The 23,840-nt window shown below is 43.9% G+C and overlaps 1 protein-coding gene across 1 annotated transcript in view; it reads left to right on the forward strand.

The window, feature by feature from the left end:
- col12a1a (collagen, type XII, alpha 1a) overlaps nt 1-23,840 on the forward strand; it is a gene marked incomplete at its 5' end in the record, with an annotated part of 62,740 nt that overhangs the window by 11,471 nt on the left and 27,429 nt on the right. The window contains 21 exons of the mRNA XM_083683317.1: nt 5,637-5,906; nt 7,381-7,647; nt 7,971-8,163; nt 8,298-8,422; nt 10,072-10,221; nt 10,479-10,598; nt 10,918-11,082; nt 11,453-11,599; nt 12,507-12,646; nt 13,463-13,592; nt 14,278-14,423; nt 15,127-15,256; nt 15,487-15,623; nt 17,035-17,164; nt 17,483-17,622; nt 18,063-18,195; nt 18,327-18,347; nt 18,608-18,747; nt 20,452-20,581; nt 21,082-21,221; nt 21,608-21,737. Of these exons, the coding sequence (XP_083539443.1) occupies nt 5,637-5,906; nt 7,381-7,647; nt 7,971-8,163; nt 8,298-8,422; nt 10,072-10,221; nt 10,479-10,598; nt 10,918-11,082; nt 11,453-11,599; nt 12,507-12,646; nt 13,463-13,592; nt 14,278-14,423; nt 15,127-15,256; nt 15,487-15,623; nt 17,035-17,164; nt 17,483-17,622; nt 18,063-18,195; nt 18,327-18,347; nt 18,608-18,747; nt 20,452-20,581; nt 21,082-21,221; nt 21,608-21,737 (3,084 nt within the window). The remainder of the gene's footprint in view (nt 1-5,636; nt 5,907-7,380; nt 7,648-7,970; nt 8,164-8,297; nt 8,423-10,071; nt 10,222-10,478; nt 10,599-10,917; nt 11,083-11,452; nt 11,600-12,506; nt 12,647-13,462; nt 13,593-14,277; nt 14,424-15,126; nt 15,257-15,486; nt 15,624-17,034; nt 17,165-17,482; nt 17,623-18,062; nt 18,196-18,326; nt 18,348-18,607; nt 18,748-20,451; nt 20,582-21,081; nt 21,222-21,607; nt 21,738-23,840) is intronic.

Raw genomic sequence — 23,840 nt, forward strand, 5'->3', positions numbered from 1 at the left:
CATCACGCAATTCCTGCAGATTTTTCAGGTGTACTTTCAAGCTGTGAATCTCCCAATCTACCACATCACAAAGGTGTTCTATTGGATTCAGATCCGGTGACTGGGAAGGCCACTGAAGAACACTGAACTCATTGTCATGTTCATGAAGCCAGTTTGAGACGACTTTTGCTTTGTGACATGGTGCATTATCATGCTGGAAGTAGCCATTAGTAGATGGGTATATTTTGGCCATGAAGGGATGCACATGGTCAGCAACAATACTCAAACAGACTGTGGCATTCAAGCGATGATTGATTGGTATTAACGGGCCCAAAGTGTGCCAAGAAAACATTCCCCACACCATTACACCACCTCCACCATGAGAAGGTGTACAGGTGTTCCTAATAAAGTGTTCAGTGAGTGTATATTATGGTTTATTTGTGATTGTTTTATATGACATATGAGGAGTTTTTTTCAGATATTGTTTTAACAATTTGTGAATAATTTCGATTCGCGATGCTCCTGATCAGAGACTAATATAACTCTTCACTTTTCACTGGATCCTCAACCATAGACCCCCAAACCAATCTCAAGAGAATGCCTTATTATACTTCTTCAGACTGTAGGCCTATTACTCACTGTCCCACTCTCTCTGGCTCCCTGGGGGAAGTTTTGGGAGGGAGGATAGGGCATCTGTTTTTGCTCTTGGAATTTCAAGAGCCGTCTCTCCCCGCAGGACACAGCTTCAGGGTAGCAGAAGGTTATGGTCAGGGTCAGGCTGGCTATGTACCCTGAGCAACAACAAAAACCCTTAGTTCCACCCCCCAATCAGTTCTGCTCGTGGCAGCCAAATCAAAGGTGGCTGAACTGCGTTATGACATCAGCAGGCTTCTTTGATCAGAGTGGGGAGCTCCAGTACAGAGAGAGACAGGGGGGCTGAACAGTGGGTAAGTTTGAGTTGATTTGGAGACAATATGTTTGGACTAGAGATATGTAGCCTTTAATGTTGTAGATCAGAATATGGATGGGAGCGGAGAGATGCATGCAGCTTTTCAACTATGGTGTCTCTATTCTGGTTTGTCTGTTTGTGGTATAGCTGGAGATAATGGCAGTAGTAGGGGGTAATAGTGGGAGGGGGGTGAAAAGAGATTTGTCATCTAGTGTTACCTCAATAGCATAACCATGGGTATTCTGTTATGTTGTATTATTGAAGCTCTAAGCTGCCTTTCATGTGTCTCTATCTGGTTCTGACCCTGAGCTGAAAAGCCTACAGGTAGTGGGTGCCAAATGGATTCTCCTCTCAAAAGTACATCAAAGCCTTGTGATTCATCATGACCAAAGAGTGGTGTCCTTGTTTCTTAATGTCACCTCCTCCACCTCTGGCAAGAGTGAGATCCCAGACACTGGGTCTGAGTTGACACTAACTTACAATGACATTCATAGCAGACTACAGGGCCCTGTATGCACCAGGACATATCAGATGATTTCTCTCACACTGGGGGGGACAATGGTGAGTTGTCTTGCTATGGATGATACAGCCATTTTGGGTTTACAAGCTGAATGGTGCACATTCCTTAAATCCTACACTGTGTTACAAAAGCAGTTAGTCCTCCTCCTTTTCACAGCTGCTGTGTGTTACGAGACAGCTCATAAACCTATGAATCTGGTAGACAGGGCATAGCATTTTAATAGGACTCTTTCTCTCACTCCCTCTCTGTTTTTCTCTCATCCCCCCTCTCTTATCTACCTCTTTGACAATAATACTTACTTCCTTTGTAGAGGAGTACTGGACTTGGTATTTGATGGCATCACCAGATGCTGTGTTTCCGGGGGAGGATCAGATTTGCTGAGTCATCAGTCATAGACTCCCACAGGAGGATAAGCTGGGACTCTCTATAGTTCATGACAAAGCACTTGTCTAACTAAATTAGCATAGCATGACGTCAAGAGGACTAACACTGATGTTATTGTCCAGGCTGCCAATGGCTGCCAATAACCTACTCTGTGAAGTAGCCCTTGTAGGCAGAGATGGAGACACAATGGGCGCATCGCAATAGTCTTTCCTCTATTCCTTGCATACTCTCCCTTTGCTTCCTTCTCAAAAAGCATTGGAGGATAATAACTAAGGGGAGGAATCTTAGTTATTCTTTTTTAATGCTTTTGAGAAGGAAGCAAGAGAGCATGTGAGGAATAGAGGAAAGACGATTGGGATTCAACCACAGTGAGGGGTTGGCAAACTTGATGCTTTGACAGACACAATATCACCACCAGGTGCAGATAGTGGTCAGTAGTCATTAAAGGCTTATATTCAACCAGTCCACTTCAAATTGGCATGATTACCTGATTTAACTCCATCTCCATAACAGATAGAGGGGCAGAGTAATTGCTGAGATGCATATACGAAATGTGAGCCTTAGAAAAACAATGTGGTAAGAATATGTGCTTAAAAGAGAGAGTCAGTCTTTCATAACATGTGGAAGGTGTTACCTAAGAGGGACTTCAAAGCTGAGGGAGTGCACTGGCCTCGCTACCTCCTCCATGAGAGAACTGTCTGTCCTCCACGTGAGGGGCCAAGGAGAGAGGTGAGAGGAAGAGCTTGAAAAACCCATGTTAAAATAATAAAGAATTTGAAGAAGGAAAACACTTGCATATCCTGGTAGCATTTTCTGCAGGTGCGTCGTGGACAACAGTTCTCGTAAAATAAAGAAAAACTCCCAGACACTTATTTAATCAAGTGCCAACTTTTCGGTCTGTAGACCTTCGTTAGAGCAATTCATAAACAAGTGTTCTTTGCAAGCACAGTATGCTGGAGATTTTCTTTGTGTTAGAAGAATGAAGAATATCAATCTCTACATTTGTTTTGGATTGCTGGACTTGTTTGTACTCCATAGGTGTTTTAGGGAAGATTAAGCCTACTGTACACCCAGTCTGAAAGTCCTTTCAATGGATATTCTCAGTTGTTCATGCCTTTAAATTGAGAAGTATCGGCTTGATATGGGTTTTTGGAAACTAGCCCCTAAAAGTACATTTTGACATGCTTTGGCTATAAGGGATACATGCTGTGAAGTACAGTCATGAAAGAATATCTTCAGAGTAGTTGACCTATTTGGCAGGAGAAAATAATGAAAAATAAATGTGAAAACTTTATTGTCTGAGGATGTATCTGCTCAAGCCTTGCAGTCATAAGCATTTCACGGGACACAGAGTGTGGCGAGACACCAGGTGAATTTGCAGCGGTTTGATTTGGTTTGAATTTCTTTCATGACGATTCCCTTGGAAACTGGGCCTCGGGCAGGGCGGGGATATGCCAGGCTGCATGGCATAGCCAGGATAGGCAGTTTTCCCCCCTCTATTTTGAAGGTCCTTTGAGGACAGTGCAGTGCGGAGAAATGTATGAGAATTGTTTTGTGTATACCAGACACCTGACTCATCCTCTGTTAGGGTATTGATGTTTGTGTATGACCTCAGCCCATTTCCACTATGTTGTTGGCACAGAATCAAGCTCTTGGCCAATCGTCCCATACAGTTGTTGAAGTTTAAAGTGAGGCATTTTTTATGACAGTGTTCAAGTACAATATACAAGATCCTTTTATTGAACCAAGGTTGGTGGAATAGTTTTTTCAGTACAGCATGGTTGAGAGCTCTACATTCAAAGACGTATACAGCAATGAAGACAAGACAATATTAGTCTAATAGACCAGGCTCGTGTTCTTTGTCAACAGTTACTGTGATTTAGATTAGATTAGATTCAACTTTATTGTCATTGTGCAGAGTACAAGTACAGAGACAACGAAATGCAGTTAGCGTCTAACCAGAAGTCCAAAAAAGCAGAAAAGTGCAGTGTGAGCAGTATATACAGGTAGTGCAGTATATGAGCAGTCTAGTAGTGCAGTCTAGTAGTGCAGTATAGTATAAGTAGTGCAGTATATGAATTAGCAGTAGCATTATAAGCAGAATAAATAGGATGCAGTATGAACAGTGTAGCAGCGTAGAGCTGTATAGGCAATACAGTCTAGCAGTATGTATGTATTAACAGTAACATTAGGGTAATAGCAGAATAAATATGAAATACAGTATAAACAGGTATGTACAGATATGTGCAGTGTATTAACAGTAGTATTAAAGAAAATATAGGGATATGTGCAATGAACAGTATAGACAGATTATGTACAGTATAGACAGATATGTACAGAAGAGCAGTGGTATGGAGTAGGAGCAGTTTGTACAAGTGTGTAGCTGTAACCCGGGAAGTGTACAGAGTGATGGGAATGCTTTAGCTTTAGCTTCTTTTTTTTTCTACGCTTTAGCTTTTGGACAGTGCCCTCCTCTCATAGTAATGATGAAAAGTGGACCATTGTCTGCAGAAGTCATTATCAAGTGATCCGGTCCCACTTGTGCACAGCCGGGAAAGTCAGTCAGTCAGTCCTTGGTGCTTGGCAAACAAAGGCGCTGCCTGGATAGAGTGGACTTGGCATCTAGAGGGGCCATAGCACATTATCCTTGACAGGCCCTCTGAAATCTGGAATTCTCTATTAATTCCTTGTTGAATTCATTACTCCTCATATCTGGGACTGGTTTCTCAAGAACTATGATTTCTCATGCAACCCAAACTAACTCTGTAAATAGAGTTGCTGCATAGCGATGTCTGGTTTATTCATCTGTAGTACATCTATGGCTTTTCTTATACCTCTCATTTTTCTTATCTAGCCTTTATAGTGCTAGCTTTAGAGCAAAACAAGTTAACTGATTTTATAGGCTTAGTGGAGAGCATTAACCACAAAAATGGGTGAACATACTTACATTTGAACACTAACAGTTGCTATACATAATGAAGATAATGGATTTGATCTCATCATAGGCCTCATTTTGGAGTTAAGTAGATTTTTATGATTCGCCATTGGACATCTTCTGCAAACCACTATTCACCATCTGAGACCAGATAGCTTAGTCTGTGATTGTGCCAAGGCAAACCCAAACTGGATCCTGATCTGTCCTCGAGAGGTTAAAGTTAGGGTTAGAGGGTGTGTGTGGTGGTCTTGCCCCCCTGTGGTGTGTGCAGGTCATCTTAGCAGTATTGGTCTCTCTGGGAAAACCAGAAAGAGAGAAGGAGAGGTGGATAGAGAGAAGAGAGAGAGAGAGAGAGAGAGAGAGAGAGAGAGAGAGAGAGAGAGAGAGAGAGAGAGAGAGAGAGAGAGAGATTGTTGCAAACATGCTTCAATAGATTGAGTTTCTTCTGTTTCGATGGAAAATGAAAGTGCTCAGAGGCGCTGGTAGTGCTGATTGGTTTCACAGAGCTTTTTCCAGGGGTCTCTGATTATGAAGCAAGTAAATCAGCCAATTCAAAAAAACCCTGAGGGGTTCAACGGAGACAGATGATAGATGATTGTCGGTGGTGGTTTATCGCTATACCAGCTCCTTTCTCTTAACTTTGGTATAACACACTCCTGCAGACCTCATGCATCTGCCTGTGAAATCAGCACCACCTAGACAAACAGCCATATCAACTAGCACACCTGGACAGAACCTTGTTGTCCATGTTTAAAGACTCTCACTTATGGTATAGTGTTATGTGAGATGTTCCCAACCACAGATATCATAAACAAATCCTTATGTTCCTATAATTCCTGATATTAACTCTGTCCCATCTTCGCTTACAGTCCTCGGCTCCCCTAAAGACCTGGTGACCAAAGACGTCAGCGACACCAGCTTTGGCGTCTCCTGGACAGCCGCGCTCGGTAACGTTCTCCAGTACCGGTTGAAGTGGAAGTCCCTGTTCACAGAGGAGACTGGGGAGAAGACGGTAGCAGCAGACGTGACGGATACGGTTCTGAACGGCCTCACACCGGAGACACGCTACCAGGTCTCCGTCTATGCAGGCTACGGCCGAGGAGAGGGGGAACCGCTTGTGGGTGAAGAGACCACAGATGGTAAGTCAGTTTACCTCACTAATGCTTCCAACATACACACTTACTCTGGGACTCCTTATTCTCTCTCTGTCTGTCTCTTCCTCGACTTGCTCTTTCTATCTCCTTTCCTCCCCCCTTTTCTCTCTCTGCACCCTCCCCTCTCTCTCTGTCTCTCTCTTCCTCAACACCACCCCCCTCCTCCCCCGTCTCTCTCTGTCTGCCTGAAAATATGGGTTTCTGGCTTTCTCGTACCCAGGTTACCTCAGAGCTGCAGATCTGGAAAAAATATATAGATGTAGGATATAAAAAGACACTATGAGCTCAGAGAGTTCTATCTAGGTCTTTATATAACTATATGCATGTCATCTTACCTTTGAGAAAAGGTCATATTCATCTGAAGTTGTTTGAGATTGACGCATGTCAAAATGGCCTTGGAAAAACAGAATTTGTGTGTAGGCATTATTTTCGAAAATACAGCACAAGCATAAAGCTTTCATATCCTTGTTAAGTCCCAAATAGAAGCTAGGCAGTTAAGAAAATAACATAAAATGACTTAAAGCCTATCACCGACCCTTTGAGTTATGCAGGAAACAAGGGGTTTTAAAAGGCCCCATTTTTGGTGAGACGGTGACAGTTACGATTCATTCTTTGAGCTTGAAGAGATAGCATCACTGTGCTTGAAGAGATAACATCACTGTCAGATACACTTGAGTAGACAGTGTTTCCCCTCTCCTAATGTTCCCAGTGAAATGAGAAAAGCACATTGACGGAAACTCGCTTCGATCAGGGAATTTATCCGCTGGTTTAGCAAGATGAAATGTGCTAATGGGAAAACTGTGTTTCTTCATCTCTTTCCTTTTTTGTTTATTGATTCTGGCAAGCGAGACAGGTGTAATTTATACAGAAAACAACCTTGATGCCCCTCCAGAGGCTCATATGGTTTATATCGGTGGTCATTTCACCCTGCGGGTTCTCTGCAACCACCAGTTCTCAGCTCACAGAGCTGGTCCATTTTGGTCAAGCCACACACAAAACTTGGACGTGCTTCTTTTTTCCATCCATAAAACTCCTCCCTCTGAAGTCTAGCTGTCTGAATATTTTCCCTGAGCTCATTTAGGGGTTTTGACAATTCACACTTGTCCTTCCTGCACCAAAAACACTGGGGTCATGCTGCTATGGAAAAGAGAGGAGACTATGGGTGACTCAAAATGTCTGCGCTTGGCCCCAAAAACCACCACCTCAACACGCCCGATATAGTAAAGTTTAGTCTGGTCAATGTATAGTCGGCGGTGAAATCAAACAATGTTTGGGTGGGTTTGTGGAAACTGAAACGGTTACCTCTATGAAAACCTTAGAGATATCCAAGTATGTCACTGTTTACCCACAAGTAGCAATTTGGCAACAATTGTATTTGAACCTGCCCAAACCCACACTGGGATACCAGGTCCATCAGTTCATCAAACTAATTTTCCCTGTTTTTTTTCTTTCTCCACAGTCTCTGCAGCCGGCAGAGTCGTGGTCGTTTCCGAGGAGACCGAGAGGAGCATGAAGGTGACGTGGCAGGCGGCGCCCGGCAACGTGCTCAACTACCGGGTGACGTACAAGCCTGCGTCGGGAGGGCGCCAACTGGCCGCCAAGGTGCCTGGTGGCACAACCACCACCATCCTGAGACGTCTGCAGTCAATGACCACCTACGACATCACCGTGCTTCCCGTTTACCGGCAGGGAGAAGGAAAAGCAAGGCAAGGAGTAGGAACGACACGTACGTTGGTCTATAATTAACCGCAAATGAACTGAGCTCTGTGCTGCTTGGGTGAAGGGAAGTCATGTTGATGGTAGAGGGGTAATTTGGAGTTATCACAAGTACTAAATATCTCACTAAGCAGCTATCTGCCGTCAGGTTTTATAGAAGCAGCTAAACACTAGTATTCACTTGGTATTACTATTTTGCATGTTAAGCATGTCACATTTCTTTCTCTCTACTTTCTCTTGGTTTGCTGTTGGGTTTCCAGTCCACAAAGTTCAAGCAAGTTGTGTTCAGAGAATCATCTGCCAAAATCAAGTCCTCCCTTTTTTCCTCTCCAGTGTCTCCTTACAAAGCTCCCAGAAACCTCCTGACCTCAGAGCCCAGCAGGACCAGTTTCCGGGTGACCTGGGACCACGCCCCAGGGGACGTTAAGGGCTACAAAGTCACCTTCCATCCCATTGGCAATGACATAGACCTGGGAGAACTGCAGGTTGGGCCCTATGACAACACAGTGGTTCTGGAGGAGCTTAGGTATGCCTGACCTTTTTCGCCTGGCATGGGATTTGGAAATATGTCACTATTGTGATGTCACTGCAAATAATTATTACGCAGGTTTTCAATTCTTTATTTGTAAATTAATAGAGGTAAACTGGTTTGTCATATAGGGCTGGTACCAAATACACTGTGAGTGTGTTTGGAATGTTCGATGGAGGAGAAAGCATGCCATTGGCTGGAGAGGAAAAGACCACTCTTTCGGACGCTCCTGAGCCGCCACCTCTCGACACCCCAGGTAATGCCCCCTCTCAAAGCCCCGGCCATTATGCATCATCATAGCCTGTGACAGTATCAATCTCAGATCACGTATAACACAGGAGAGGCGACACAGGCTAAAGCGAAACAAGACATTTGCCTCAACGCTAATGACCAATAGGACTTTAAACTTGTTGTCATAATCCCCCTCATCACACTTAAGACTATATATGTTGTGTCTTGGGCGGCAACAGCCAAAGAGTGAGACATATATTACACTGTACATTTTTACTTAAAGTATGTCCTAATCCCTCACCCCATAAAAACAGATGAGTTGCCCTAAATGCCTTTCCTCAATGCTAATTGTCTCACATAATAACAAATGTAATGACTATTCCATCTGTTGCCTTCTCTGTTTTCATCATGTCACTTTGGGTTCAGGAGGAGCCGAATTGACAAAACGTATAATCTGTTTGCAATTATAATTGTTTTATAGCCTTGCAAGTCTGTGCATGCCGGGCAGTAAGTGTGCAGAGAGGAAAATGTTATGTGTTTGATGGAAGGCTCCAGAGAGTCCTGCTTGACCCTCAGCTGCAAGGCCTCTTCTAATAGAGAGCAGATTCAGTGACAGTTTGTTGATCCCCCGACAAAATAATAGTGGAGAGACAGAAACCCCTCCCATTACCCCCCCCCACCCCCCCCACCCACACTTCCCTGCCGTCCGCCTGAAATGTAAGAGAAAAGGTAGAGGGGAATGGGTGGAAAAAGGAGGCTTAGGCCTGAATTGTATTTATTTGTCGAAATGCATATTCGAAATGCATGACCGATAAATCTTTCCCCCTCAAGTCTCAGATAGCCCTTAGATATATTTTTTTATTACTGACTGTGCAAGTGGAACAGACTGGAGAGACCTAAGCAGGCACATTTCAGCCACTCGGCTAGGACCTCCACACTTAGCTGGACATCTGTTTATCTGTGGGCCATGGGGGGGGGGGAACATCTGTAAATGAAACATCATGTAATCTGTTTTCAATTGCAGACAAGTGGCAGATTGCGCAATGTCTGAGCGTTGCGCATCTGCAGCCCCTAACGCTGTGGACAAGAACCTTTCTTTTCATCAGGCAGGTGTCTGGAAAACACTGCGAGTGTGTGCCAGTGAGGAATGCACAGTAACTCTCATGCAGGAGACCCCCTCGTATATCATGTGTCAGGAGAGGGGCGTTTTCTGTTGCTCCCCCCAAGATGAGCTCAGAAGTGGCTTGTGAAGAACTGACAGTCTCGACACGTCAGAAGACAAGACGACAATAATTATGACACTTGGAAACAAAATGTGGATAGCATACAAATGGCAAACAAATTGAAATAGTGAAAGTGGAAATGAATGTGTTTTACTGCTTGCTTGTAAAGAGACAGGAAGAAATGTGTCTGTTTTCAGTTTTAGGGAATGTGTGTGTATGCATAGCAAAACCATGTTAACAATGTCATGTTATTGACCTACTCTCTTTTCTATTCACTTTTCTATTCTTTTACCTCTCACAACCATTTGACCACCATCACTCACCACACCCATACATCATCTTCATGATGTGACATGTCAACCCTCGTCATTTTACCTATATCACAATTGGAGACCCATAGTTGCTCTCTTGTCAGACTCACTAAAACATTCTTCTTTGACCTACTTTGTAGATGTGATGTGTAAGACCAATGCCCAGGCTGACATTGTCCTGCTGGTGGACGGGTCTTGGAGTATCGGCCGCCTGAACTTCAAGACCATTCGCGCCTTCATCGCCCGCATGGTGGGCGTCTTTGACATCAGTCCTGAAAGGGTCCAGATTGGTAGGTTGAGAAGCATCCAGCAGGCAGGCAGGCACTCTCTTGTCCTAGGCACTGTGATGACCACAGGCCTATCGATGTACCCCAACCCTAACCCTAATCCCAACAGGCCCCTGCTGTGTCTGGGACGTCAGTCAGTCAGATATGTAGAACATGAGCATGGCTACCGGCTGCTGTAGATAAATACTATTGGTCCAATAAGGATGCAGTTTCCTCCATACGGATATTTTACATGACAAGGCTCTCTGTGTTTCTCCCAGGTCTGGCCCAGTACAGTGGTGACCCCAAGACCGAGTGGCACCTGAATGCCCACAGAACCCGGGCCTCGCTGCTGGAAGCTGTGGCCAATCTGCCCTACAAAGGGGGCAATACCTTGACTGGTACAGTACCCACTCACTAACCCAGCACAGTATTGCCTTAATGCAGTAATTACATTTGCATACATTGTATTGGAAGTTTAATTATGTTTGTGCATTCATTAAGTATTTAACAGACTGGTGAAGATCCAGGTCTTAAACTTCAATGATCATCATCATTCAATAATGGCAGTGAGAGAATAACCAGAGAATTACCTTGATAGTCTCCCAATGTATTTTATCTTAATCTGCAGTCTGTGTAGCTGCTTGTTGGAAAGGCCTCAGAGAAATGTTTAATCATTCTAATCAGTGTGATAAATGAACGTTTACGTCCTCATTGTAGGCCTGGCTTTGAACTACATTCTCCAGAACAATTTCAAGGAAAATGTTGGGATGCGACCCAATGCTCGCAAAATTGGTGTGCTGGTCACTGACGGCAAGTCACAGGACGATATTATCAACAACTCTCAAAACCTGCGTGACCAGGGTATTGAGCTGTACGCCATTGGTGAGTCACTTTTCCTGTCTTTCAGTCTCAAAATTGGCTGTGACAATTATTTTATTGTGTTTATTTATTTTGCACAAAACAATACAAGTGAAAAAAAAATTGTGTCCATGGGTGAAAAACCCAAAAGGGCTTATATAAAAAAAAAATCACCTGTTGTTCTTTTTTTTAATGATCAAAGTCAAAGGAAATAGTCTAGATGCTACATGTGTACAGCAGATCCACCTCTCAAGTAGAACTTGAATTATTATGAAAGTTTTAGTTACCCCAGTTTTATTTTTTTACACCATTGTCCTTTCTCATCTCTCAAATTAATTAGTAATATCACCTTGCTCTGAGGAAAGATAACCTCTATAACTATTTTTCCTCATAGGTGTGAAGAACGCTGACGAGAACGAGCTGAGGTCCATCGCTTCTGACCCGGATAGCATCCACATGTTTAATGTGGCAGACTTCTCCTTCCTGTTGGACATCGTGGATGACCTCACTAACAACCTCTGTAACAGCGTGAAGGGACCAGGTACTTGTGAACCTGTATTCTCCTATAGGGGATACAAAAACACTTTACGTTTAGGACAAACAGTAGAGGAACACTTTTTAAGATTAAGACAAATGTTAGCTTCAGTTTAAATAGCTAGGACTGTATCTCCCTCCCAGATAGTAAAGATGACAGTCTTACTAGCCTTTCAGGTTCCCTCAGCCCAGCAGCAGTGGTAAAAGCAGACCTCTGATAATGTTATTGTCAGATATCCAGAGATAAGCCTTGTTGATATGGGGCCATAGTTATGGAAACAAGGTTTAGTGCAGGGGGTATCACATACCCTCTGAAAAGTAGTAGTCTGGAGCACAAGACAACACAGGAAGCTGTATGGGAGCCAAACACTGGAATTTAAATTTAAGATCGTCCGCCTTTTACCTGTTTTTTTCCCCCCTCTGAAATGAGAAATAGTCTTGCCCCTTAATCAAATTAAAGAGCTGTAATTGGATACTATGTGGGGGGAAATTTCTTGGAGAAAACGTGTGTGTAAGACCTGTGTGTAAAGACCTGTGTGTAAAGAGTGTCCAGTGTCTACTGAATCTTGTGATAGAGAACCATGTCTAAATCCTGTTGATCAGACCTTGCATAGACTCCTATTTGTGATCACTGATCGCAAAAGGGAATTGGTGAAAGGAGCAATAGAATGTTGCTGTGATGGGCTAGTTTTTAACCTAGGTCTCCCACTTAGAAGACCTAGGTTCAAAGAGATAACATGCTTCAGGCATTGAATCACCTCCACTACCAACGTTGTCTCCATCGGCTATGTAGGCTATGTTGGACTTCTACCATGACTGATCAGTAATTTCTCAAGGAAAGGAAGGATGTATGTTTTAATCTACGAACAGAAACAATGCCTAAACTTCTGTCCTCTCTCTCCACTCATTGAAAGGAGGAGGCCCAGAGGCGCCAACAGACTTGGTAACCTCGGAGGTGACCCACTACTCGTTCCGTGCCAGCTGGACAGCCCCCGACGGCCCAGTGGAGAGGTACCGTGTGGAGTATATGACCCTGTCCGGACACCCTCAACAGGTATGGACCCCCCCCCCCCCCCCCGGCCCCCACAAATTCCCTTCTGTCACATCTATATATACCAAAAACAAAGTCTGTCACATCCACCCCAGCACAGACAGATTTGCATCCTCACCCAGCTCCCAATCCCAGCATTGAGGACATGTGTGTATTGGTAACAGTTGCAGGTTGTTTGCAACAGAACAACATTTACCCAGACAATATTAGACAGGTTTCATGAAGCATTATGGGTACTGTCGTACATAACACCACATTAGCAGCAGTTGGAGAGTAAAGGAGATCTGTCTCATTGAGCCTTGGGTTCACTTCCATCCCCTGATCTGTCTGAGACCGAAGGGAAACCCCATACTCTCATCCCACCTCAGCCATTGTTTGTAAAAGAGTATGGGTGTTTGACTTCAGTGAGAGTTGACAGAGGGCAAGACTAAAGCACAGGCCAAGCTTTCAATTTCGCAATTTTGTTTTGTTTTTCTTATGTAATAGCTATGAGAAGTCCTATGGGGTAGCTCACACTCAGTCCAAATTAATTTAAAATGTGTTTGTTTTTGTCCTGCTCCTTGTTTGGTTTGCAAGTCGATTTATTAGTGTGTGAGGTTTTATTTAGTTTGAGTGTTTTTAAATAGAAGCACATACTGGGTTGGAACCAGTTGAGTTGCCGAGGCTTCAATTGTGACTGAATCAAAAACAGTTGTATCAATGCGGGAAAGCTAGCCACCATGTGTTGTTTTGTTTAGCTACTTTTCTTCCAAGACACCCCCCCCCTTCTCAACCCATGTCTACTATTTTGTTTCTTTCGTTTCTGTCCTCCTATTACAGATGTTTGTGGATGGGTCCGTGACCACGGCGGTTCTGCCGAACCTGAACCCTTTGACCGAGTACGTTGTCAACGTCTTCTCTGTCATCGGAGAGGAGAGCAGCGAACCGTTGAAGGGCACGGAAACCACTTGTGAGTCTGAATCTGATTTTGAATTCCTCATAAATGTCCTTTTTCTTCCTCTTCATCCCCTTCAAAATAAACTTCAGATTATCCTTTTATCTCAGAGATTATTACTGATGAAAGGCCTCCTCTAATTGGTTGATCTGAGTGATGACGTTTGAGGATGCTTGACGGCTTAAACAAACCGCATTCATGGTGGTCCCTCGCTTAAACATAGTAATAGTCTTGTTTATGATACCATATATGGCTGCTTAAAGACAACATTCATCGTAATCAAATGAAAACTCAAAGGCACTCTGCCCATTTACACTCAGCAGGGAGATTTTGATCTTTTTTTAATTTTGTTCTTAATTGTTATTCTATTTGTCCTCTCTAGAATAGCATGCTTTTATTATGTGAGTTATTTCTCCATAAAAGTTCCCATAAACCATTTCTCATTGTTCACCACTTGAATAGCATAATGAACTGCATGGCTGGCTTTCACAATGAACATGCAGTTTTGTATAGGAATGTGGTGAAGGAGTATGTGTGTGTGTGTGTGTGTGTGTGTGTGTGTGTGTGCGTGCGTGCGTGTGTGCGTGCGTGCGTGCGTGCGTGCGTGCGTGCGTGTGTGTGTGTTCAGCACTTTATGTGAGTCCATGCGTGTTTGTGCATGTGTGTACAATCTAACCCCCCCCCCCCACACACTCTCCAGTGCCTCTAAGTGCGGTGAGGAAGATGACCATCTACGAAGAGCGTCCAACCACCATGCGGGTGAGATGGGAGGAGGCGGCGGGTGCCACAGGCTACATGCTGCTCTACAGTGCTATCAACGCCACTGTGTCTTCCCATGAGAGAGAGGTGAGGCATCCACTGGACATGCTCAGAGAGATGGACACCCAGGCCAACCAGCTGTGTAGCTGGAGCAGGAAAACAAAAATCCTTGCAGCCAAGATTATTATAATGGATTGTTCCAAGTGAATTTTTGCGGTGCTGATCCCAAAAAGAGTCCATGTAAAATGTCCACAGGGGAAAGCACACATAGGATACCAGAGTTACAGAAAATGCTTAATATTTTCATTTATTTATCAAAGATAGCACAGAGACACCCTGCATTTTGACGTATATAACAGCACATACTGTATAACAAACTGAAAAAGATATACTCACAGGCAAAATCATTACACAGACAATCACACACACACACACACACACACACACACACACACACACACACACACACACAGAGCCAATAACCAAAACAACAGAGCCCCTGCCAACGATTACTGAAGCCATGCAGAGTTACAAAGCAAGCAGTGTGTCTCTCTCTTTAACGGATGCAAAGGCACGAAAATATACAATTTTTTATACACAAAGGGTTGTGAAAACCATTAGCTCACTCTTCCAGGGGGAGCACCATATATGTTTCCTGGGGTGTGAAACCCCAGGAAAGTTTTGGCAACACTCAAACGCACACCGGACAACGCCTGTTCATGTTTGACAAGTCTTTCTCAGTAGGCTTGTAAATCCCCCCTGTGATGATTGTTGTGGTCCACCCCGGCAGATGAGAGTGGGAGGTGACGTGACGGATGTCCAGCTGGAGATGCTAATCCCCAACACAGCCTACACTCTGTCTATCTTCGCCATGCACGGAGAGTCGGCCAGCGACCCCCTCACTGAGCAAGGAGTCACCCGTACGTAGATATGGAATTAAATTGTTTTCGTTTAGCACCTTTCATTAGGGTTAGGGCTTTAAACACGAAACGGGAGTAATTTACAACCATCCATAACCAATGTGTTAGCATGTTTATGCCCTCAATAGTAACTTCTGTTCTCAATCTCCTCTCTTTCTGTCTGTCTGTCCCCTCTCATCTGTCCTCCTGTGTCCTCCATCTACTCTCTGTCTATCTGTCCCCCTCCCCAGTGCCCCTACCCCCTGCGGGCGAGCTGAAAGTCCGGGAAGTCACCCACAGCACCATGAGGCTCATCTGGGATGCCGCTCCAGGCGACGTTCGCAAATACCTCATCACCTACAAGCCTGAGGACGGAGAGGCTAAAACAGTGAGTCAGGGGCACACACACACTAACACACATACACACACACACACACACACACACACACACACACACACACACCAACCAAGGCCTATAACCTTCCCACCTCCCTCAGAAACCAGCTCTCATGCTAAACTCACACTCTGTTTATGCCATAAGCTGTGATACAGTGATCCAGGATAGAGAGCTAACAGATTGATATTGATACTTTTGACTATCAAGAAGATATTGGGTTGGACAATGTAATGGGAACGGCAGCTGGCCGGGGGGGGGGGGGTTCTTATGGATCTCTGGGGACCGCCGAGCTTGGCCAGTGATTATACCACTGTCTCTTACCTGAAAAAAGAGAAGAGGGGGTTGGGGTGGATTGCTGGGCTGGATTTTTTAGTGACAGGTCCAGATTGGATCATGTCGTTCCCCGAAACCCTGCCAATCAGCGGGGTGGGGATGTCTGTTTTACAGCCTGAGGGGCCTCTGGGAGTTTGACTATGGCAGGTTTTGGCGCAGGCCCTTCACCACAGCATCCTGAGGTATAAATCACAGTTTGCCTCATAACTCCTCCATGGGACTTAGATGAAAAGCACATACACGCGTCCTGAGCCCCAGGATTTGGATTTCTACCAAGAAAATGGCACAGTCCCGCTTTACCTGATAGATGATGATACAGGGCTCACATTAGTGGTTTCAGCGCTAGCTCCCAACACTGAGAAAACAGGATGTGCATATTGCTTTTTCACATCCCGCCAAAGTCTTTGCGGTGGATTTACGATCCAGAGACCCTCACAAATAAGAAGTGTCCCGCAGATGTACAACTCTGAGTGCCAAAAATAAAGAAAAAAACTGAAAAACTGAAAAACTGAGTTCAGACGTATGGACGTTAACATTGACCCCCCCCTGAATCATTAATGGTTTGTGTGCATGAATTCTGAGGCACGGAAAGCAGCAAAATCGATGACGTATTTTGTAACTGTTTTTCCTAAGTTGATAATGTTTACTCGCTTTGTTTATTTCCCATCCACCTCTGGACACTCTCAGGATTTATAAACACCCCCTAGTCAACTTTACAGGCTGTCTCAGCAGATGTATACAAGGACGCTTTCCCACAGTTGATCTGACAGTTTTTTGGGATCACTGAGAATAGGAGACTGAGAGACTTTGGCGAGCATTCAGAATGACCTTAAAGAGGACACCATGCATTTGAATATATCTTACTTTGAATATCAAACATTACATTGATATCATGAATATTGAATATCAGAAATAATATTGGTGAGACACCCATGAATGTGTATATTATACTCTTACTCTTTATTCACTAAAACCTCCATATGTACCGTTCATTCTGTTCTACGTACAGACAAATGATTAGACACCCTGAATTACTTCCTCTAATCAAAGCTCTTTTATTGGTCTGCAGCTGGAAGTGGACTTTGGTCTGACCACCAGGGTTCTGGACAACCTGATCTCTCAGACGGAGTATAGCCTGGCCGTCACTCCCATCTACAATGAGGGTCCTGGCAGCCCCATGCTTGGAGATGCCATCACAGGTAAGAGAGAGCAGTGTTAACACATCCGCCATGCATTGATCCTTTCTACTCTACTATACTATACTATGCTATGCTACTGTATGCTGTACTGTACTATACTTTGCTATACTATAATATACTATACTATGCTATGCTACTGTATGCTGTACTGTACTATACTTTGCTATACTATAATATACTATACTATGCTATGCTGTACTGTATTACAGTAGACTATACTGTACTGTACTGTACTATACTAAACTATCATTTACTATAGTCAGTATCCTAGTGGGGTGTAGTGATAGTGACATATAATTTATTCTCCACTATCTCTAGATGTTGTTCCTGCTCCGAAGGACTTGAGTTTCTCAGAGGTGACCCTGACCAGCTTCAGAGCACACTGGGACCACGGAGCACCTGACGTGGCCCTCTACCGCATCGGCTGGACCAAGAAGGGAGACACCAACTTCCAATATGTAAGGAACTTGTATTAGGGTGAAGTTCAGGGTGGTTTGGGCTTGCTTTCATTTATCATGCAACTAGACTTATATTGTTACTATTATGGACAGGAACTTGATCAGCCACTCAGCTAGGTGTGTCGTTTAAGGCCCTGTTTGATTACTCTTTAAATGTTTCCTTTCTTCGTCCTTTCCTTGAAGAAATCCCTGATCTTTATTGGTGGAAGCAAAGCAAAGATTTGTATGACCAGTCCAATCACATTAGATCAGTGATTTCCTCAAGGAATGGAGGAAGGAGAGCATGCATTTTGAAAGTATTCAAACAGGACTTACAACTTTATACCTTATTGTGTCTCTGAGGTGGTAACGGACATTCAGAAGGGTTCTAGGGTGCTTGTTTGAGCCCTTGCAGGGGTCCCTCCATAGTACACTGAGACCTGTTGTGTTGTCTCTCTCAGGCCATCTTGAACAGCGATGAAACAAGTCACGTGTTGGAGGGCCTGGACCCAGACACCCTGTACGACGTGTCAGTTACCGCCATCTACCCGGACGAGTCGGAGAGTGAGGATCTGCTGGGAAGCCAGAGAACATGTAAGACTAAGACGAACCTACACATTTATCTCATCTGAGAAAATCAGTTTAGATGATTGTTGATTGTAGACGCCCATGCCCAATCTGATTGGATACTTAAGAGCTTGTTGTGTTTCTGTCTCCTTCTCTAGTGTCAAAGATCATCACTCCTGGTAAGTATATGTGTTATGACCAAAGAGAGACATGAAGCTCTCAAGGAGAGCATTAAATCAAATCCCATTTAGTTTTTTGTAAGCCTATTCACCATTTTACACAGGTTGCTACAACCCACTTTACATGATTTAGAATATGAAGATGATCTGTCTTTGTTGGACATACTCTATGTTTGTGCATGCGTATAAACCTGGTTGTATGTGTATGAACATGGTCAAGTGTTTACGTTCATGTGGTCCTGTTCATTCCCCCTCCCCAGCTCCCACAGGCCCCCCCATGAATCTGCAGGTGTACAACGCCACCACCACCACCCTGACTGTGAAGTGGGACCACGCCCCTGGCCGTGTCCAGAACTACAAGATTACCTATGTGCCCACGGCGGGGGGCAAGACCCAGTCGGTAAGACATGCCGCCTTGAACCAGTTCAGCTTTGTAAACCATCTCAGACCTCTGTACCACCAAGATTATTACTATATCCTCTTAACAATCCTCTGGATCAGTGATACTCAGTCCTGGTCCTGGAGAGCTGCAGTCCTGAAGACTTTTTTCCCATCTGATTCAGCTAATAAGGTTTTGAAGATCAGTTGATTCAATCAGATGTGGTAGCACGAGGCTGTATACAGTGTTTACAGAGCTACAGAGTTACACAAAGCTGTCTGGCCTCTACTGCTGCAGCATTCTGGCGATTTGTTTAGTCTGTGGTCTTTTTTGTATTATTATTTTTTCATAAGGCCCAGATGTTTAGGTGTTTAGTATCAAGCATTTTTTGCATCATGTGGAGCACAGCAAAGCTACAGTACAGTAGCAGACCTGTCAGTGGTGTAGGATAGGGAAACCATACATAATAACTCAAGGGTAGCTAAATAGCAATATCTAAGTTATTTGTTGTTGAAAGTTTCCGTCACTTTGGATGGATGTTTTCTTTGTATTGATTGGAGGAAACCTAGTTCTGTCCATCTGTCGATAGCTCTGGTGATATCACTTGAACATTGAGGCATTATTGGAAAGCTGAACACTAACTAAAAGTGTTTTTGGTTCACTGTCAGTGTGGGGAGCGCAAGTGGCTCCGCTTTGGTTAATTTGGAAATACTTCAGATGATTTTCCTATGGCTTGTTGATAAGAGTTTTTTCTAGTCACTTGAGGCATGCTCACTTACCCCATGGAGGACTAGAAATACTTGTTTACATGAACAAGCTCACACTGACACACATACACACACCCACTCACACTCACACTCAAGCAAACACTCACACTCACACACTTACACACACTCACACACACATGCACACACACACACACATACACACACACATACACACAAGCGGTGCAACCCTGTGTTACTTCAAATACCCCATCTCCTTAACAAAAAGCAATGTAGTCAATTTATCATGCCTCTGTGACAACACATCCGACTGCTAAGACCATCAGCCTTACCTTAGCAAGCAGACACTAGAATAACAAAGTGAAAATATGCTTGCCGCATCCTCAGAAAAAATACCGGTCTGGTATTTCTCAAGTGAAGTTCTTTCCATCACGTTATTGACATTGACATTATAAAGTGTCAGGGGAGATTTGCTGGAATTATAGTTATCCCCATCCATATCCTACAAACAAAATCAAACCGTTTTTTTGTTCCTTTCCACAGAGGGTTCTAAAAAGGAAAAAGGTATATACATGGAACACAAAAGGGTTTTTCAAAGGGTTTTCCCACAGGGACAGCCGAAGAACCCATTTGGATTCAGAACCTTAATTCTAAGAGTGTTAGAAGGAACATTTTCTTTACTTGGGGCAAATATATGGGGATTGGGCGATTTTTGGGGTAAAAAATATATTTTCTGTAAAATTACTTGTTTTAAAGATGACCAACCAACCCTTACACCTAGAGTGGGGGTTTGACATCTCCTCCAGACATTTATGCATCAACTAAAGACATTCAGCTATTCCGGCCAGGGTTATTTTCCAACATCATCCACTGTAGCATACCACTTTGAATTCTTGACAATGTATTGTTTCATTCTTTGTGGTATGCTAGTGTGGATTTGGAATGCAATCCAGGTGAGTGTGACAGCAGCCATTTAAAGGTTACGTTCTTTCCCAAACAGACTTCCATTGGAGGAAAGAAGAACACAGTCCTGCTGCCCAAGCTGACCCCAGATACTCCCTATACCATCACCGTGGCAGCCATCTACGCTAGCGGAGAGAGCAAAGACTTATCAGGCAGCGGGAAGACCAGTGAGTGACATTGAAGAAGGCTATTATATCATAATTTTATTTTTACTTTTGGTTGTCCACGGGCCATTGTTATGCATGTAGAGTGGTACTGCCACATTCTCTCTTACGTTTGTAACCTGGATGAGTTTTGGGTGTTTGGGATGATGAAGATCAGTATCATCGGTAACATCGGAGACACATACACATATAATGCATTATAACTCATTGGAAGCATTTATGATGCCTTATAATACCATCATAATATATCATAATTATGTGATGTCTGACAAAAAAATATGTTTTTTTCAACTGATGGACAATGTCGGATAATAGTTCAGGATCATTATGAGATTATATTATAATGCAGTCATGCGCTATGATATACATTATAACTGTATGCTTTAAGTGAAATGTTACGATTTCGTCTTAACCATCTATCGCATTCTGTGTGTTCTAATGGTTTAGCTACAAAGTTTCTTCAGCATATGTCTGCAGTAAGGGCCATCACTGTCTCTCTCCAGAGCCTCTGGGCGGTGTGAGGAATCTCCAGGTGACTGACCCCACCACCAGCACTCTCAACGTCCAATGGGAGGCTGCAGAGGGCAACGTGCGCCAGTACAAGATCTACTATGTGCCCGCCACTGGAGGAGCTGAAGATGTGGTAGGAATCTTACAGTCCTATGTATGACCAACAGTAGTTCAAACCCTGGTCTCCCACATGGAAAACATGTACCTAAGCCCACTGAGCTAAAGCCTAGGCATTTGTGCGTGGAGCTAATGCATGTCTTCAGGGTCTCAGGCACGGTTACTGATTACGGGAGAGTGGTTCTAAACCACCTCCGCTACTGTACGCATGCCGCTATTATCTACCGTGGGAAGGACACACTCATTTCTGTTTTCAAAAATGTATGTTTCCGGTTAAAACACAGTGCAAAGTTAAACTAATACTCAGGTAGTCTTACACGCATGCTAAAATAAGGTTCTATAGTATTGATAGAAAAATTGCAAAGTACCTCTGTTGACATTGAGTATGGGTTGTGTCTATAGGCGCAGGTGTCTGGCAGCACGACCAGTACGGTGCTGAAGAACCTGCTGTCCGACACGGTCTACACCGTGACGGTGGTTCCCATCTACCCACCTGGAGAGGGAAAACGCATGTCAGAGAACGGCAAGACACGTGAGTCAATGTGCAGGTTTAGAGTTGCCATGTTTAATGATGGTTGAAGGAGTACTTAACTCGTAATTGTGTAGTATGACCCCAAAATATAATTATTTTGTGCATAATAGCCTAATAGATACCATTATGACAAGCTTATATTAACTATTAACTTCCCAAAAAGTGAGATGATGATGTGTTTTGACATAACATATTGTCTGGTACAGAGTTTGCCGTTCTAACAACAAACACTTTGCTGTGCTTTCTCAATCAATATGAGTTGTGAGAACAACTAGTTCAGCCTGTGTACAGTACAATGGTAGTATTGTAGTAGTGTAGTAGTACAGTGCCTTCGGAAAGTATTCAGACCCTTCACTTTTTCCACATTTTGTTGTTATAGACTCAATTTAAAATGGATTAAAGTAAAGGAATGTGCCATCAATCCACACACAATACCCCAGAATGACAAAGCGAAAACACACAGACCCTATAAAAACAAAGATATTAATTCCAAAATTCCAAAAACTATTATCCTTGCATTAAGATGATCTCAATTCAACTTACTGAGTGATTTGTTGATGACATGTTTGCACTTTAGAAAAACTGAAGGGGTCTGAATACTTTCCGAAGCCACTCTATTTTGACCACTATTGGTTCATAGGTTCCAATGGAGTTGACTACTATATATAGAGGCTTGTAGAGAGTATTTTCTTGGTCATCTTTTGAGAGCATGCATCTGTTCACATCTGCACAGACTGCTCTCTCTCTCTCTCTCTCTCTCTCTCTCTCTCTCTCTCTCTCTCTCTCTCTCTCTCTCTCTCTCTGCTCTTTCTCTCTCTCCCTCTCTCTCTCCGGCCTCATTTGTTGGCCTGCTTACGCAGCAATGCCCGTAAACTCCTGTAACGCACCCAAAGTATGCCTCAGTCTTAGCTGTTGATTTGACTCATGAAGTTCCATTCCATTTAATATATTAAAGCATGAATGCCAAAAAAGATTTAACATGCTCTCTGAATGTCCGTAATTTATCTTTGTCAACTCAGTTCGACATCTTACTATGGGATATGCAGCCCTGCCTACCCTATTGGCTGAAAACCTAGTAAACCATGCCTGGAACAGGTTGGGAGTGCTTTGCATGGCTGGCCCTGCCCCAGCCCAGCCTATGTAGGCTACTGCAATGCACTGACTTTTCACTGTTCACTTAGTCATTAGTCACTAGCCTAGCTACTTTCTCCCGTGCCCTTCAGGTACCACACAAGTTTTGTTGCTAACTGGTAGGTGAGCTCTCATAGTGTACATGACCATCAAGGTGCTCCCCTCTTTTCAGCACGATTCAGGGTGCTAGAGCCCCCTCCACAGAAAGTCTACATGACCTCAAGTGGAGGGCGTTTGAGGGTTCGCTTGAGAGGCATGGTGTTGTGCCTTTTCAGTGCTCTTCTCCCACAGCCCTCTCCTTCTTACAGGACCTGCCATTAAGGCTACATGGCCACCATCTGGCATGCCATGTTGGGCCTGGTGAAACAACTATAGGGGTTCACCCTCTGGTCCATTGTTTTGAGAAAGGAGCATGCTGCATCTGTCCAGTCCCCAGGCCACCTGGGACTTGTCCCTGGTTCTTCATGTGCTTACAAGTGCTCTATCGAGCCCCTGGTGACCGTCGTCATTGAGACGTTGTCTTTCAGATGGTTTTGTTGCTAGCCTTGACCACGGTCAAGAGCAGTAGCAACCTCCATGTGCTCTCGGTTCATCCTTCATGCACTCAGTTTGCCCCTGGCGACTCTAGGGGACGATACGTCTTAACGCCACGTTTGTTCCTGAAGTAATTTCTATGATGTACACGAGTCGTGTTACTGAACTGTTTTCCTTCCTTCCCCCACCATTTCTTCTCAGGAGGATTGGTGTCTGAACACTCTCTGCCCAATGCACGCACTACGCATTTACAAGGACAGATCTGAGGCGTTCAGGGGGAGTGATTTAATGTTTGTGTGTTCACCAACCTTGTAGGGCACTATCAAAACAGGGCCTTTTCACTGTATAGTGGAGGCGTACAGTTCTAAAAGCCTGCAGCCCCCTCATTCCATAAGAGGAATTGCTACGTCTTAGGCTCTGATCGAAGGCATCTCTGTT

Source organism: Argentina silus (genome assembly GCF_951799395.1).
Source record: "Argentina silus genome assembly, chromosome: 13".
Lineage (NCBI taxonomy): Eukaryota > Metazoa > Chordata > Actinopteri > Argentiniformes > Argentinidae > Argentina > Argentina silus.